Raw genomic sequence first — 17,814 nt, forward strand, 5'->3', positions numbered from 1 at the left:
CAGGTTTTTCTATTGCAAACTTGTGTTGCCTTATTCAAAATCTGTCTAAAAAAATATAAATGTTAAAGCAATTCATAAATCACAGTCTTAACTGCATACACTTTGTTTGTAGCAGTATATGAAAGATTTGAATGCAAACAAATATGATTTTTATGTCAGTCATTGTCTTTCTATGATTAGCCGCTAGCAAAAGCATGTAAATAATGTATATATATTTATAAGATATATACAAACTTATATGGTAATGTATGGCTCTACAAAACACTTCACATAATTTATTTGAATGTAAAAGAATAGTAACACAATACAAAATACTAAATCACTGTCATCAACGTACACTAATTTTTACGAACATGTGCTTGCAAAGTGATAATGTATTTTGAAGAAAAAAAAAGAGGAATTAATTAATTATGTATTATAAACGATTCATTTCATGTATGAAAAGCAAGTATAATACAGCATAGCATGCAGTAAGTTCAATACCATATGGTAAAAATTGTGTTTCCTTTAAAATAATAAACAATGCTGCTTTCGTACCAGCATTTATTATACATTTATCATGGAACAACAAGTAACAACAAAACTATGTATTTCATAATAAACAGGAAATCATATTAATAAATTAATTTAACAATCTTGTTGCTACTGTACACTTTCATACTTAAAATGATCACAACACAATGCTTTTACATACTTGTCGAAAGTTTTTCATTACTAATTTAACATTTATTTGCAGGCACTGGTCGACATACAGACTAAATTTGCATGAGAACAATCGTTGTTTGTCCTCAAATCGTTAATTAAACAACCCGTTGACAATGTTTGAACATCTGATCTTTATAATTCCATAGCTGATTTTGTTTACAGACAGACACATATACGCTCTCTAAAAATCGATGCAAGTTCACATATCTTTAATCGAAGTAAACCAACAGAACCAATATATAAGATCACCATGGCTACTATCTTTATTCCTTTGGAAACTTTGAGTTCAGGAACTTCTCCTTTTTATCCCACTTTTACAGCAAATTCGGTTGACTAAAGCCCCGTTGATTAAATTTCATCTATAATCAACGGCACGTGCTATGTTGTTAGGCTACGTTGTAAACAAATGTAGTTCCTTGTATATAACAACTAAATGTTATATTGATGTTATAAAACTTTTAGATTTGCAATTCAATATGAATAAAATTGTAATAAATAACGCACGACTCTTTGTCACAGAACGATATTCTGATTTTAAAAAATTGTTCAGTGGTTATTTTTGGAACGCGGAGTAATACACGGACCTTGGTTACACTACAGTCATTATCAAAGTACGACAAACACGCATGCACTCGATTTTTTTAAATAAAAAGGTTTACTGAATAAACAGTGGGATAAATAGAATAATAGATTAGTGTTGATTATAGATCAGGTTTATCATGCTCGGCACGAAAACGAAAAAGCACTTGTCAAGGCTCGTGATAAATCTGATCTACAATCAACACTTACCTATTTTTCTCAATGTTTTTTTTTTATGGAAAAAGAATCGGTCGGTTTTTCTCAACAGTCTCAGAGTGGCTTGTGTGATGCCAAGCACTATGCAGAGTAGCTTCTAAGAAATGAAAACACACACAAAATCTTAAAATTTGATAAATGATGCAGAAATTTTTTGTTAATGTCTTTAATTTAGCGGTTTAAGGCCTAATATTTATATAGTGATATGTAACCTAACAGCTAATCGGCTAATTGCGAGCAGACGAAGTGTAAACAAGTTGAAAATAAGCTAAAATATTGAAAGATTAATTCAGAATATTGATACATTTTGTAAATAAACGTGTTACTGATGGATTTAAACCACAACTTACTACTATATCGCTCATTATCACATGTAAACTGCTTCTTAGAGCGAATGGAATTTGGGTCACAGAATCTGACATGTAAACAGCCCGTACAGCATAGTGGCGCAATTGCAAAACCGCAGGAAGTGCGATACACGCGAATACATATGCCGACTTTAATGTTTTTTTCAGATCATTGTATGAAACAAGCGTCAACTTATTTACGAGGAAAATAATAAAGCAATTAATAACGAATATATTGAAGCAAATAAATTCAAAATAAATCGGTAATCATGCTATACATTTAAGGCGGGTTATATTTACTAAAGTTGTGTTTTGAAAAAGTTATCGCGATTTGTGGTAAACCAGTATGTGACTATGGCTTATTCCCTTAATTTAGGCCGGGAAACAGAAAACAGGAAGCAAATCAAATGAGAGCAAAACGTTGTAGTTTGGCGCTGAAAACCTATAATGCAAGAAGATAAAGAACAATGCGCTACAAATAATGACTTTCATCGCGGAATTTTTCCCGAGGTATGAATATACGTGTGATATAGCATTTGATGGAGTGTCTATGTAGTTCAAGTGGCATATGAATGCATGGCGGAAATATATGACGCTGGCAGACAATTTTCGACTCTGATCCCCTGATTCATAAGCCTATATTGTTTTAGCAGAAAACCGATACAAATAACGGGCAATCCGATGTCGGGCGCACGCCGGGCGATAACCGTTCGTTGATCGTCCGATCTTTTTTCGATCTCAACTCGATTCCTTCCCGGTCCCGATGTCGGGTAAAACAAACTGTGATATAAAAAATTAATCCGGACGCCGCCCGATGCTACAAAATGACCCGATGTGCGTGCGATTATCGGCCGGCGCCAGCCCGATGAGCGAAAAAAAAAACGTCGGCCGCTGATCGGACGGTGATCGGTGTCTATTTGTGACTGAGGTTTTATACTTTGTCACTCATCGGACGGCGGACGGCTCCGACGTGTCCAGTCTTCCCGATGCCTGGAGATCGGACACATCGGCCCGCGACCGGATTATTTGTGACTTAGGCATTAACTATATAAAGCGATCAATTTTTGGTGCATATGGTTGAAAGGGCAGTAAAGTATGACGTCAGGCAGATTTTGGTTTCTAACAGTTACGACGCCTCGCGTATTTGGAGTAGGTTCGTATCAGCCGTTTGGTCAGCCTGCCATGAAAATATGTAAATAACAAATTATTAAACAGAGTTGAATAACAACTACATAAAGTGACTGGAAACTTGTGCTGCGTGTGTTACGCGCAATAAATTACCCTACGTAAGCATGTTGTGCTTATTTTGGCTATTTACGTGCTTTGATAGTAGTGCATAAATATGAGATCTAAAACACAATGATGGTTGCAATCTAGCATCGACTTTACTTTCGCATGGTATCATCAGTAACTGCGCCTAAACGAGCGACTGAAAAACTATAAATGTATAACCCATATAGCCTCTGTTATGCCTACAATTATATCACAAAAGAGAGTGATTAAAACTTTATGTTGTCTTCTTTTTGTAAAGAGACCAGTGAGCTGTTCTAGATTTATTACACATATAGTCTCCGATTTTAAATTTATGAAAACATCGAACTATTTCAGCATGATCACTCGTTGATAGTACATAATTCAGATAATACTCCTTAAATCAATCTCATAATGCCACCCAAACGTTTGTATATGAGCATGTATCAAAGACCAGCAGGCCATTCAAAGAGTATTAAGCTTGTCCCTACACTGATACATATTTCTTTTTATCCTACAGCTAAATGATTTTATAGAACAAATACGACTCATAAAGAAAAGATAAGGTTTTTTTATTGATATTTTTAGATCCGGTTTATAGCAGTTATTTTTAGAACATTACGTAGGGACTAGTTTTTTTGGCCTTTCACCCCTGATTGCGTCATTTAGGTCATTGGGTACGCAGTCGTTTAACGAGTTACGAGTGACGGTGTGTGTGTTTATGATGGATTACTGTAATATTATGAATGTGAAAAACACAGAGTTTGGATATAAAACTGGTGAGACTGCATTTTCGATTTAGTTCAAATGTCGAATGTACTCAAATAACGCGATGTTTTGTTGAACAATTGATGGATTAAATTTAAGAAAAGTGTCAGTGAATTGACCTTTCGACAGCTAGAGTGAAGCCACGCCCACCGATTTCAAGGGGGGTCACTCCGCCGAAGTCCGTCATAAAAATGGCTACGCGAATCGGCCGCATAAGTGAACCAAAAAGGCCTCATGGTATACCAGAAAGGCCATACAATAGTTTTTATTATCATTGAATAGTGGTGCTGAATATAACTATCATATCTATTAAATAGTCAAAACTTTTTTATTAGTCTACTTAAAAGCCGTTAAATTTATCATCAAAGTCGGCAAAATTATCGCCAATTATCGCATACAGTATGAATTGTTCGTTAGTCACAATATTTTTCCTTGAGTAATAGATGTTTCAGTTTTTTAATTAAAAGCCGTTAATTTTTGCAACCGATGGCAACATCGCAAATGTGGCACAGGTAAGTAAATTTATTATAATAGAAGACGAAGAACGTTTTTATTGAAATCCGATATAACACATATCTACAATGCGTTTGGTCAAAATGACCCATGAGCATTGTTATAATCGTAAAACATAGTCAAAGTCGTCAAAAAAGTAACATACACAATATATTATTATATATTATTATTTCCTCGAAAACTATCTTCTGCAATATTTAAAATATAAAAAGTTGAAAGAATTTTCATGTACAAAAAACTCGCTAATCAGACTGGGTTTTCAAAGGGTCATTCACGGTTTGCGGCATCTGTTTTGATAACGGATTAGTAGAAAGCCCACATATGGTGTAAAATGACACTTATTGGCCCCTATTGATAATTACTTGCGCATTTTAAAATAGTTTCTTAACTTACATTAAATTTGGAAGACTTAAACCGAAAGAAATAAAAAATGTTTTATTCTATGTGATATTATTAAAAATAATTACTGTTTGTCTTTATAATTACGCATTTCATTAGCATTTAAAAAACCTAGCAAAGTTTATAATGTCTTATTTATTTGCCGACTGCATTAGAATGTCAAATTTATTTAACGTTGGCCACCTTTGAAAAATGGTTTTAAATGTTCCTTTCTAATTTGTCTATATAGAGGATAAACAAGTACAAAGTTATACTCTTTTTTATAACGTGTCCGTTGCAAAACTTACATTTTCTATTTTCGCGTAGTATCTTTTTATAACGACTGTGTTTTGCTTTCGGGCGATCGCTTAATATGTTGAGATTAAGCTGTTCGTGTGGACGACCACAAAGACGAATCCAACGTTTGAATTTTTCAAGATTAGTACCCGGTTGAGGGAACGGAAAAAACGTACTTCCATCTTTTAACCATTCTGGATACCTTATGTCTGAATAACAAGTGCCATAACAGCACCTTTCAACCATTTTCTTTGTTTAAAACACAGAATTACGTATAAGCTTATGTGTCGGACAACGGCGAGTTTGACGGACAAAATGGCGGATAGTAACGGGCCTAATCTATGCTGTAATCTGATTGGTTAATAAGCCTGTCAATCAATCGGCTGTCGAAAGGTCAATTGTTCTTTAACTTTTCGAAGGAAATCGATGTCGAAATAAAATGGTAATTTCTTTGATGGTTTAGTCGTTCCTTTGTCAGTCGATCAAAGAATGTCTATCCACAAAGAATTGCCTGCTTACATCCAGTGCTTTAAAATGGAAAAGATGGATGGCGATGAAGAAATTTGTCTAGAATTTTAACTCGTCATGGAAGCAAATTAAACATTACAAAAATAAACATGGACGTGGTTATTATACAACTTTGGTGAGTAGAACAATAATTTTATGTAAGTAAGTATAAAGTGTGTAAAAAGAAGAGTTGTTTAAAGACTAAAATTAACAATATCGGCGGGAATAAATGCTGAATCAAGCTTCACGTAGCCACGGTATGTGTCTACACATTTTGTAAATTTCAAAATGGCAGGAGCCATGTTTGTTTTTTGGTTTTTTACAGTGGTGAAACAAGAATTGTAGTTTGAACACAACCGTCTGTGTTCTACTTGAGTGTGTTACATTTGGAACGCTTATTAAATTTGAATAGAGGCGTATAGCGATATTTTGTCTCGTTACTTTTCTTTTGCGTGGAATTTTTAAGGACTATTTCGATTTCCGTAAACAGGAAAGATCACAATAAATATTACTACGCATTGTTAGATTCAGTTAATTTAATGTGTTTTTGCTTTTATTTTAGGAATAAATTAAATAAAACAATATTGTAGGATAAATAGAATACTATGTAAGTGTGATCGTGTACTTAAATTTATCCCACTCGTGTCAGAAAGGCTTACAAGGCTCGGCAAGCCTCGCCATGTAAACCTTTCTTCACTCGTGGGATAAATTTAAGTACACAATCACACTAACATAGTAATCTCTATTACTTAACTCGAGAAAGTTAGGACGAAGTTTGAATTATAGCTGCAATGTTTTGTGTTTAAACTGAAAGATATATAATTTTTATGGTGTGGACTTCTTTTTGTGGGAAATCGGAGTACCCTGAGAAAATCCTAACTGTCCGGTATTGTGCACAGCGACCCTACCATCGTGGTGCCGTTAACAGGGATTGAACCCGGGTCGCCTATGTTGCGCTTACCAGACAGACACACAAAAACGGACAAACTGATTTATTTCTAGCGTTTTTTTGTTGTAGCATTTATAAAACAAAACAAAAAAGAAACATATTTCCTTATTCATATTTTGTTCAAGTATTGTATTAAGATTATATCATTCTTAAGAAAGTCAATGAACGAGAAAATAGACTGTTTTATGATTTCAACGAAACATAATTCAAAAATCAATACATATTAGTTCGTATTCCCATTTTCAAATAACACAAACTACTAGCTTTCCGTTTATGCTTTGATAAAACGGTATACAAAAAGGCGAGTGGCGTTATTGTCTTGGGAGGGGAGATAACTTAGGACAAGCATGTCACTTGCTATGAGGAAAATGTCACTTAACATCCTTAAGCGTGTTCCTTGTCCAACAGCAGGTAAAGTCTTCGCGCTCCGATTGCCCCCCCCCCCCCGCCCCCCCCCCGGAATAACGGATAGGTTTCGTGAGAAGAGTGTGATAAGTCAAAACTGGTTGGCCTTCTACAAGGTTTACACTATAAGCAGCAAGCTGGTCTTCTACCGACAGGGTTCACACGATAAGCAACACGCTGGTCCTCAACTGACAGGGTTCACACGATAAGCAACACGCTGGCCCTCAACTGACAGGGTTTAAACTATAAGCAACACGCTGGCCCTCAATTGACAGGGTTTACACCATAAGCAACACGCTGGTCTTCTACCGACTGGGTTTACACTATCAGAAACACGCTGGTCTTCTACTGGCATGTTGACACTATAAGCAACACGTTAGTCCTCTACGGACAGCGTCTACACTGTAAGCAACACGCTTGTATTCTACCGACAGGGTTTACATTATGAGCAATACGCTGGTCTTCTACCGACAGGGTTTACATTATGAGCAATACGCTGGTCTTCTACCGACAGGGTTTACATTATGAGCAACACGCTGGTATTCTACCGACAGGGTTTACACTTTAAGCAAAACACTGGTCTTTTACCGACAGGCTTTACACCATAAGAAAAGCGCTGATCTTTTACCGACAGGGTTTACACTATAAGGATAACGCTAGTCATCTACCGACTGTGTTTACACTATAAGCGATGTGCGTGTCTTCTGTCGACAGGGTTAACACTATAAGCAACACGTTCGCTGGTCTTCTACTTGACACTAGGAAATATGCCATACTCTTAAACAGTTGTTATAATGAATTTAAAACGTTATAGGGTCTTTATGAAGCCTTAATTGTTAAATTCTGAAATTCGTTCAGAAAAAGATAACTAATTTGTTGAAAATAGTTTTAAAAATACAAGTTACCAGTTATAACATTTTGCTTTCTGTTTAGTTTGTTAATCAGTGTTTGTTGTTCAATACGCTATTAGCACATTTAGAGCAATGCTAGGCCTCGGGAACTATCCATAGTAGCAGACAAACAGCTGTTTTGAAAAAAGTCAAATACTTCCTTTTAATTTGCTTGATTTAGGAATGGTAGAGTTTTGGGATGGAAAAATACAACAATTTTATCAAGGTTCTAATAAATAATGATATTGTATACCGTTCTTATTGTTGATTTTATATTCTATCAATGTGTTGTTGCATATGTAAACAAAGTGTGTGCGCGCTTACTAGCTTCGGGTATAAAAAATGTATTTCCGTGACTGATCGAAAAAGGTGGTTATAGAAAAACGGCAGTGGGGAATACATGTATGTTATATCATATTCATGTCGATCAGTCACTGAGTATAGTCAATGAAAGTGAATTTTTATATAAAATGCTCTATAACTTCAGTCTCTGAATACAGATAAAAACACCAGAATGCAGGATTTAACTATTCATTTTCAAAATTTTCTAGGGGAAGGATCTCCAAACCCCCCGATTGCAGGAGGAGACAACCCCTCCCCCACCTACCGCTTCGCCACTTCGTTGCTCAATAACAATCGTTGATGGGAAAATTCGCATCCCCCTTTTCAAAACTCTGGCTAGGGGCATGGTACTTGAGTCGTACTTGTTGCATTAAGTTGTGTATTAACATCGGTACACGACATTATTTAAAAAGCTCTGTCTTGTTATACTATTTACACATTACAACGAAAAACACATTAATTTATCGTCATGATAAAACTTATCTCATCACAGGTGACGGTGATTAGCGTCTGGCTACGATATTAATTAGTGAAAACATCATTTTGAATGATAAATAATCATATTATAGCGAAAAATCAACTTTTCTGAAAAAACAATTTTCACTATCAAATATACATATTACAAGGTATTCAACTCGAATTCACCCCAAAACAGGGTGCATCACTTTGAACAGCCATTACTTCATCAATTTTGCAGCGATTTTCACGATCTCGGTCTTATTCAACGTATAAATGAATTTCCTTTCTGGAAATGTACATGTCTTGCAATAGTTTTACAAATACTCGGTCAACTTTTAAGAAATAACATGATACACAACTCGCGTAACCCACTTGATATCGATCAGACATGATTTTAGACTGAAATCTTCAAAGAGTAAAGGGCATTTTCCCTGCAAAGTTCACGGACCTCGATACCATAATTCAATAAAACGTATGAAAAAAAACATTCTTACCGTGCTTGCGTTGCATTATGCATCAAAACTAACTGTCCAGCGCCGTTTTAAACCTTTGTTTACATACATTTCAACTAACTGACATTTTAAACACACGAGTGATTTGGTTAATCCAATGCAAGGTGTGTCTTTAAAACTGGAGATTTCATTCATGAATACTGTCTGATCGCCTTCAAGTCGGTCAAGCGAATTGTTTATTGTTTTATTTCTTAAAATTTGACCCAGCATGTGTAGAAATATAACAAGATATATACATTTCTAAAAAGGAAATTCATTTCTGCGTTGAATAAGACCGGGTTCGTGAACATCGCTGCAAAATTGATGAAGAAATGGCTGTTCAAAGCGATGCACCCTGTTTTCGGGTGATTTCGAGTTGAATACCTTGAGATATATATATATATATATATATATATATATATATATATATATATATATATATATATATATATATATATTTGATAGTGAAATTATTTTTTTCAGAAAAGTAGATTTTTCGTTATAATATGATTATTTATCATTTAAAATGATGTTTTCACTAATTAATATCATAGCCACTCGCTAATCACCTGTGGCCTGTATCTTGTTAGCCTACATTAGCGTAGCGACATGCTAATTCGCTGGGAACTAAGTCAGGCACGATGAAGCAATTATAACAAACGAAAACATACTCTTTTAAATATGTTCACACGCTTTACAATCGAATCCCGGGTATTTTCAGTTTTTTACAATGACAGTGCACGCTTTGCAGCAATGAAACGAAATGATGACATACTTGCTTTGCATATACTAGTACATGTATTCAAAAACGTTATTATCGAATACATGACATTAAAAGTATAAAGCACTCAAAGCTCACAATATGCAACCTAGAGTATGTCTTGTTACATGAAATCTTTATAAAAAAAATACGCCATAATAGCTGATGAGTCTATGGTTCGGTTTGTTCTTTGACTGCATCGTATATAGACCGAAGTAAACACTTCACAGAAAATCGTTAAGACATTGTAAATTCTCAATTTTTCTCACGATTGGTTTCACTTTATATCTTTAAAAAAAGTACACTAGTTCCGAACATAGCTGCATACAACGTGAGATGGACACTGTCGAATATTGTATACTTTCCTGGTCGATCTCTCTATGAACATTAAAAAGTGTTTCAACGCGAAACGATTGAATAATTTGAGTTGTGTTGTTGTCGTTGTATTTTGTGACACTACAAGGATTGATTATATAAAGTATAAAATTCATCATTCATTGTATGAACACGGATGGCCGAATGGCCTAAGTGTTAGACGTTTACTCAAGGGGTCAGGGGCTCGAGCCCAGTTTAGGGTTACTTTTTTTTCTTTCTTTAATTTTATTCTTTTTTTAATTGGAGCTTTTTAAATCCAATGTTTACATCTATAAATATAATATACGTGTATGTATTATTGCTTTATTTATTGTACTTTGACAATGAGCTGTATATGCTTATGTCGTAAATAAACTATCTGTTCTGTTCTGTTCGGTATAAAGCATTTGGTGACATATTTTAATACATGACAAAATCTGTTAAAAATTCCTCTCAAATAAGTCCAACTCATTTTAACATATTAAGAAAAGGTAGACCATTATCCACTTTCTTTATTTATTGTCGATTTTGCATTCTCTGATAATTTTATATTATTTTAAATACAAAGAATGTTAGAGATATACTTACACGAAATAACACAATAAGGATATGTTTGATAATAACTTACAATTAGAACTTTTCATTCTCACAATCGTATTTGGTTTAATGGCAAACACAACTCGAAAAAGGTAGTTATGTAAAACATTTTTTAATATATATTTTTAGATTAAATAAATCTAGAACAGTAAAAACTAGAATACTTTACTTCATGTTTTAAAACAAATAAGTATTTATGTATATGTAAAAAACTTCTATAATTATAACCCTTATCCAGAAAATACGAGACTGGTTGCAATGAAATAATTGCATAATTCACTTAAGGTAATCAAATAACTATTATTAAATTAACAGAAAAATGGTTATATTATTAAGCACATATACCAGTAATAAGTAAAATAAAAATACATGCATTGATGTTAAATGGTATAGCTGATGCCAGGAAAGTGAACTTATCGGTACATATATTAAGTGTCGGCGACTCACTATGTATGCTCGACCTTGTTAGCTGACGTGCCTTGTGTGCGTTATTACTTTATAAACTGAGATCAAATATCTTCAAAAAGTTATTGTTTTACAATTAATAACTCATAACCGTGCACTAAAGCAGGAAGAGCCTCTTTCCGCTGAAAGGTCTTTCAGTGAACGGAAATTGATTCGTTTAATTTTTCAACATTCTAAAAAAAGTTATATAATTTATTTGAATATTTTCATTGTATAAATGTCACCATCCTCATCAAGAATAAATGACTATGTAAAGGATTTTCCTGGCTGAAGAAGGTTAGGGCATTGGCCGAACACAATGGACAGGTATTTTTTGTATCAAACGTGAAAGGCGCCTTTACGTAAAAGAGCTTTCAGTGTCAAAAAGGGGCGACATTCATGTGCGTATTGTTAACATATTATGTTTTCAATGAGAATCGGTAATCAGTACATCGCATTTGGTATAATTAGACATTATGATTATTTCCAGATCAAGGCATTCATAAACTAAATATTTTAAACATCAAATTTTGTCAAATAAGTATTAGTTTGCACATATGTATGAGTGTTCAAAAGGTAATATGAATGGGGAAAATCAAAACGGAAAAGGGTTTGACAGTTCACTCCAGAAACATATTAGTAGACCTTTCTACCCCGGTATGCTTGTAGTTCGTAGGGAAGGGAAAGGATGTCGCTTTCGATCAAATGAATTGTATTGTTAATTAAGAAGAAATCCTGGCCTTTGTACATGAAATAACGTGTTTGCCATTCTAAGTATTAAACTAAATACATAATTATTCAATATTATTTATAAAATCTTGTTATCCTTTATATTTTTTACGAATGTTACTGATTTGCTAGTGTTTTCTTGACGGAATTTGCATTTATTACAACATCTAAACTTAACAATAAACATTATGGGTTCTTTGCGTGTTTGCGAATGCAAACAAAACAGATGTCACTTTTGCGAATGCGCAATAAAAGAGGCCCGGAAAGTGTTACACGACCCGGAAAGTGTTACACGAACAACCGTCATTTTCATAAATTCCTGCAACGATATTTATTCATACGACACACGAACACTTACTCCGATCCTTATAAAAAGACGAATGCTTCGGTTATTGCAGGAAAATATGTACGAAATATCTTAGTCAGAATCGGCTCGGGGCGCTAATTTGTCTTTGCTGCATTCTATGAAATTCGTCTTCAATGTATAATTTTAATTTTTCTTGCCTATTTTGTGTTATTGTAACATATTTTTATCAATACATTACAATTGAACACATATAAAAATCGTCTCACTTTAAATGCACGGCATTTATGCATATATTTGAGTCGTGTTCTGAGAAAACTTTGCATAATGCATGTGCATAAAGTGTCGTCCCAGATACGCCTGTGTGGACTGCACAGGCTAATCTGGGATGACACTTTACGCAAATGCATTAAGCCCAGTTTTCTCAGAACAAGGCTCATTTCTTAAACATAAGCCGGTATTATTTGGTCGCCTGAGCCAATTGCGTTTTTCTTCTATCGGTTCCGTTACGATTTAATAACTGCAAGCGTTGCTACAAGTATCCGTCAGTATCCGTCAGGAACATGTTTTTAAAATAAAACCGTGTTATAACCATGTATAGTTTGATAATATCAACCAATATTTATCATCAAATCAAGAAACATTTGACTGTTGCGATCGTGGTATAACAATATTAATCAAAAAGGACAGTGAGTTTCGCGAATTTACAAAAAAGCTTTCATTCGTTTGTTGTGAGGTTGGGCATGGCGGAGGTCATTATCAATAAGATAAGGAATGCATGGATGTTTGAACGAATGAACGAACGAACGAAAAAAAACGAACGAACAACGGAATGATCTTCATTTTTGATGTCAGTTCACTATAATGCCCGCCCGCGAGAGCTTTGCCCCCCCCCCCCCCTCTTCCCTGCCCAAGACAGGCGCGTCTGGGTGTGCCCCTGTGTTATACGTAATCCATATCGGAAGTGTCAATCTCACAGCAGAGTTGTCTTACGGGCGCCTGACATCTCGCCCCAAATATATTTTACAACTCGATCGCCCTTATCGAAAGCCAAATTGCCCCAATTTATGTTCTTATATATTGTGTCGTTGCATTTTTTAATTACTTTACCTGCATATTATTGTAAAGTTAGCGAGGCATGTATGTATTATAATAAACGAATAAACGCGTATTAGATTAGTATTTTGAATAAATCTCCAATAAACAAAATATAGGTCGCGTGAAATGAATTGTTATATTGTAAATGAAATATTTGTAAAGTTTGTTGTATGTTATTCGTGATTCTTGTCAAGAAAATGTAGTTAATTGCTGGTTTTTTTTCCGTTTCATATAGAAAAACTTTGCGATAAATTAATTTCTTACATACCTGATTGCTTTTAATTATAAATTGTAATTAGCATTTATATAATCGTGTTTATTAAAATATGCGTCACTAGAAGTCACTGGACCGTTACATTTGCGTTTTAAGGTTTATGTACACCGCTAATAGACAATGTCTTCACCCGACAATTAATGAAGTCATTTTTGAAATCTAACAATAAGTTTTGATTAAGTAGGAAATAATTTCAATCACTCAAACAACAGTACACCTTCCATTTTAGACGGCTTATTGCCTTATGGAGCGTTTCAAAGGCGTCATGGGCATCCTCCATAACGAATCTAAAGTGAAGGAGTTCATGGTAGACGTTGAAGCCGAAATGTGTCAAGGTCTCCGGGAAGTGTTCGTGAATCCAGCAATAAAAGGATGTGCCTTTCACTGAATCAGGCTGTATGGCGTCACGTGCAGAGCTTAGGTCTAAGGGGTAATAAATACAATGATATATGTATATAAATAATTTTATGATTATGCTTATGAATAATTAAATTTTCGCCGAGATATAGAAAAAATTAACACAAACAAATGCCCATGTTACATAACATGCATAGTATTTCATTGATTATACAGGTCGCTTACAGTCAACGCGACACTGTATTCAAATTTGTACGCTAAATAGTGTCTCTATCGTTCCTGTCGGCGGAACATGTACAGTCAGCGTTTATGAGGTAGATAGCTTATGTGACAAATATGCCCCCCAAAAAAATCAATGGTCACCATTCAAACTAAACCAAATTAAAATGATTTTCCTAAATAGCATTGTAACCATTCTCTGCATAAATGTTTATATTTATTTCATTTAAAATGCAATAATTGATGCTTTGTATGTTTTCATCATAAAAATGTTTTATATTGAGTATGCAATTGTTATAAATTATGAATATAACACATTTCTATCGTTTTTTTTTTGTTTTCCCCAAGTATTGTTCGTTTTTGTGTATTCGGCATATCTTTTAAAGTCAAAATTGTTATTTAATACATTTCTCCCTACAAAGAGTCTTCTTTGTATAACAAAACAATTTAGGGCGGGTTGTCATTTTATTTAGGGCGAGTTGTCACAATTTGGGGCGACTTGACCATATTTTGGGGCGAGTGGTCTTGGGCGAATTGGCTTTGGGGCGAGTTGTCTAGCGACCTTTTCGTTCCACCTCTCCAACGAGCTCAATGACAAGAAATTAGTCTTAAAGAACAAAATGCATTGAAGTACATTTAATTCGTTTTTTATGAATTATAGTGTAGAAATAGAGCAACATATATTTTTAATTTACCATACGTCGACCCAAGCCTGGTAGTATTGATGCATATTTTTCTTGCTCATTTACGCAGTACGGATAGTTCTGTTAAATTTGTAAAAAATGTTATGTAAAAATCTTGCAAGAGATTGTGAAAGTGAATTAAAAACTTTCGAAATTTGGTGCTTTTTAACCTATACCAAAGTTGCCTTTAACCTATCATGTGCTTACTTAGACATGTGTGTGTTTTTATAAAACGATCGTTCAAGAAGACAGTTTAGAGTTTGTCATGGTATATATTCATTGAAGCTTTTATATGCATTAACTGTATGTTTCATTTTTTATGCCCCCGAAAGTGGGCATATAGTGATCGCATGTCCGTCCGTCTGTCTGTCTGTCCGTCACACTTTGAGTTTATGTTTCGAAAAATGCTCATAACTGCTATGTCGCTTCAGATGGAACCTTCATATTTGGTATGCATGTGTAAATGGACAAGACCTTCCATAGCACACAAATTTTGACCTTGACCTTGAACTTGGGGTCCGCGTTTAGGTTTCGAAATCGGTAATGTAACGACTCGCCCGTTTAACGACTCGCCCCATAACGACTAGTTGCAATAATTCAACTCTCAGCTTAGGCTGAGAGTTGCATTGCTCTCTCTTGTCCATGGGTGCAAAATGTTATCAACAATTTAAGGTTAATGAACACTGAAACTGCTAGAGCTAACTAAAATTTACCTATCTAAACCACAAACTCATCCAAATGGTACCATTAAAGCAAGAAATAATTGATTTGTATTGACTAAGGTTTTGTTTTGTACGCTGTATCCGCCGTAAGCCGTATTAGAAAAATTGACCCAATATGGGTCAGGTCGCATTACACCAATATTTTGTACGTCGCGTTATGTGTTGGAGCCAAAAAGTCGATAACGATGTGGTATTCGATACAGAATACACTGTTTCAAATTTAAACATAACAATGTCAGCAAGAAAAGTGTGTTGAAACATCGTCGTGTTTTTATCAGATGCATGCAAAGAATAGCATCCGTAGGTTTCCATTCAGGTAAATTTAACATGGTTATGAAGTTTATTAATTATTTTCCTCAATTTGTCTCAAACGACCTCTGTAACTCTTTTTAGTGAAGCGCACGGATTCCGTGCGCTGAACTGCATTCATGTGTATGAAGGAGTGCATATGGACTCCCAGAGCCACCATAGCAAAAATTATCAAAGGTTCTGGGAGTCCGTTTATATGGACTACATAACGACTCGCCCCATGTTTTATAACGATTCGCCCCACCTATATAACTACTCGCCCCACATATATAACAACTCGCCCTACAAAAATAAAATGTTATAATATATATGGTAACATAAATGAAATCAATTCAGAATATGAATTTAAGGTTAGGCAAAGTTTGATAACCATCGTGATTCGGTTTAACACCATTTTCAGCCCTATATTAACTTAAATATATATTCATTATTGAAATTCTAGACACACTGTTAAGATCGCTGTATTCATCATTAAGATAAAACATATGTGGATAAAGCATAAAAATATGGCATTGTCCATAACTTACAAAAATTGAATATGAACTTATGTACACGACATGTCTAGAGATTAAATATCTACAATTAATTTATTATTGTAGCGGTGCTTCTATGAAAATGCGAATCAAAATCTTCTTAAATATTCAATTTGTAGCAGGCGACACAACAATTCATGAGAAATCAATACTAAGCTTTATTTGATGTATTTTTATACATGTATGTACAGTAACAATATTAACAATATTAACATATAGCATGAATTTTGTGATACTTAAGGACGATTTGATATCGGCACATTATCGGCACATTTGTTTCATGTCATACTTTCCTTTATATTAATAAAAAGAAGCAAAGTCTTAGAGCATACCGACAATTAAAGATTCCCAGGTTTAATTACATAATAATAAGGGGATTATGGTTATAAAAGAGACCGATCAAATAACAACATAATTGACACGTACATTGCGGGTGATGGCAATAAACAATACATGTGTCCTAACCGCGAAAGCGTGATAACCTTGCTTCGTGGTGAAGATATTTTCAAATATACGGGTATTTAAATGCAATACAGGCAAGCGTCTATGCAAACTGACTAGCTAAGGTTTTCGACATATAAATTATTTTCCTATGTAAGCTTGAACATATATTAACATAGAAAAATCGTTGATATGCAGGTAATAATTTGCCAATTTTTATGTCCCCCACTATAGTAGTGGGGGACATATTGTTTTTGCCCTGTCTGTTGGTTGGTTGGTCTGTTGGTTGGTCTGTTTGCGCCAACTTTAACATTTTGCAATAACTTTTGCTATATTGAAGATAGCAACTTCATATTTGGCATGCATGTGTATCTCATGAAGCTGCACATTTTGAGTGGTGAAAGGTCAAGGTCATCCTTCAAGGTCAGAGGTCAAATATAGGTGGCCAAAATCGCTCATTTTATGAATACTTTTGCAATATTGAAGATAGCAACTTGATATTTGGCATGCATGTGTATCTGATGGAGCTGCACATTTTGAGTGGTGAAAGGTCAAGGTCATCCTTCAAGGTCAGAGGTCAAATATATGTGGCCCAAATCGCTTATTTTATGAATACTTTTGCAATATTGAAGATAGCAACTTGATATTTGGCATGCATGTGTATCTCATGGAGCTGCACATTTTGAGTGGTGAAAGGTCAAGGTCATCCTTCAAGGTCAGAGGTCAAATATATGTGGCCCAAATCGCTTGTTTTATGAATACTTTTGCAATATTGAAGATAGCAACTTGATATTTGGCATGCATGTGTATCTCATGGAGCTGCACATTTTGAGTGGTGAAAGGTCAAGGTCAAGGGCATTCTTCAAGGTCAAGTATATGGGTCAAAATTGCGC

The 17,814-nt window shown here is 34.7% G+C and overlaps 1 protein-coding gene across 2 annotated transcripts in view; it reads left to right on the top strand.

The window, feature by feature from the left end:
• The first annotated feature begins 15,086 nt into the window (after positions 1–15,086).
• Positions 15,087–17,814, top strand: part of LOC127850703 (inactive peptidyl-prolyl cis-trans isomerase FKBP6-like) — a 33,278-nt gene continuing 30,550 nt past the window's right edge. For both annotated transcript variants that reach the window (XM_052383975.1, XM_052383965.1), the window contains exon 1: positions 15,087–15,184. In XM_052383975.1, the coding sequence (XP_052239935.1) occupies positions 15,182–15,184 (3 nt within the window). In that variant the 5' untranslated portion in view covers positions 15,087–15,181. The remainder of the gene's footprint in view (positions 15,185–17,814) is intronic.

This window comes from Dreissena polymorpha, chromosome 1 (genome assembly GCF_020536995.1).
Source record: "Dreissena polymorpha isolate Duluth1 chromosome 1, UMN_Dpol_1.0, whole genome shotgun sequence".
Lineage (NCBI taxonomy): Eukaryota > Metazoa > Mollusca > Bivalvia > Myida > Dreissenidae > Dreissena > Dreissena polymorpha.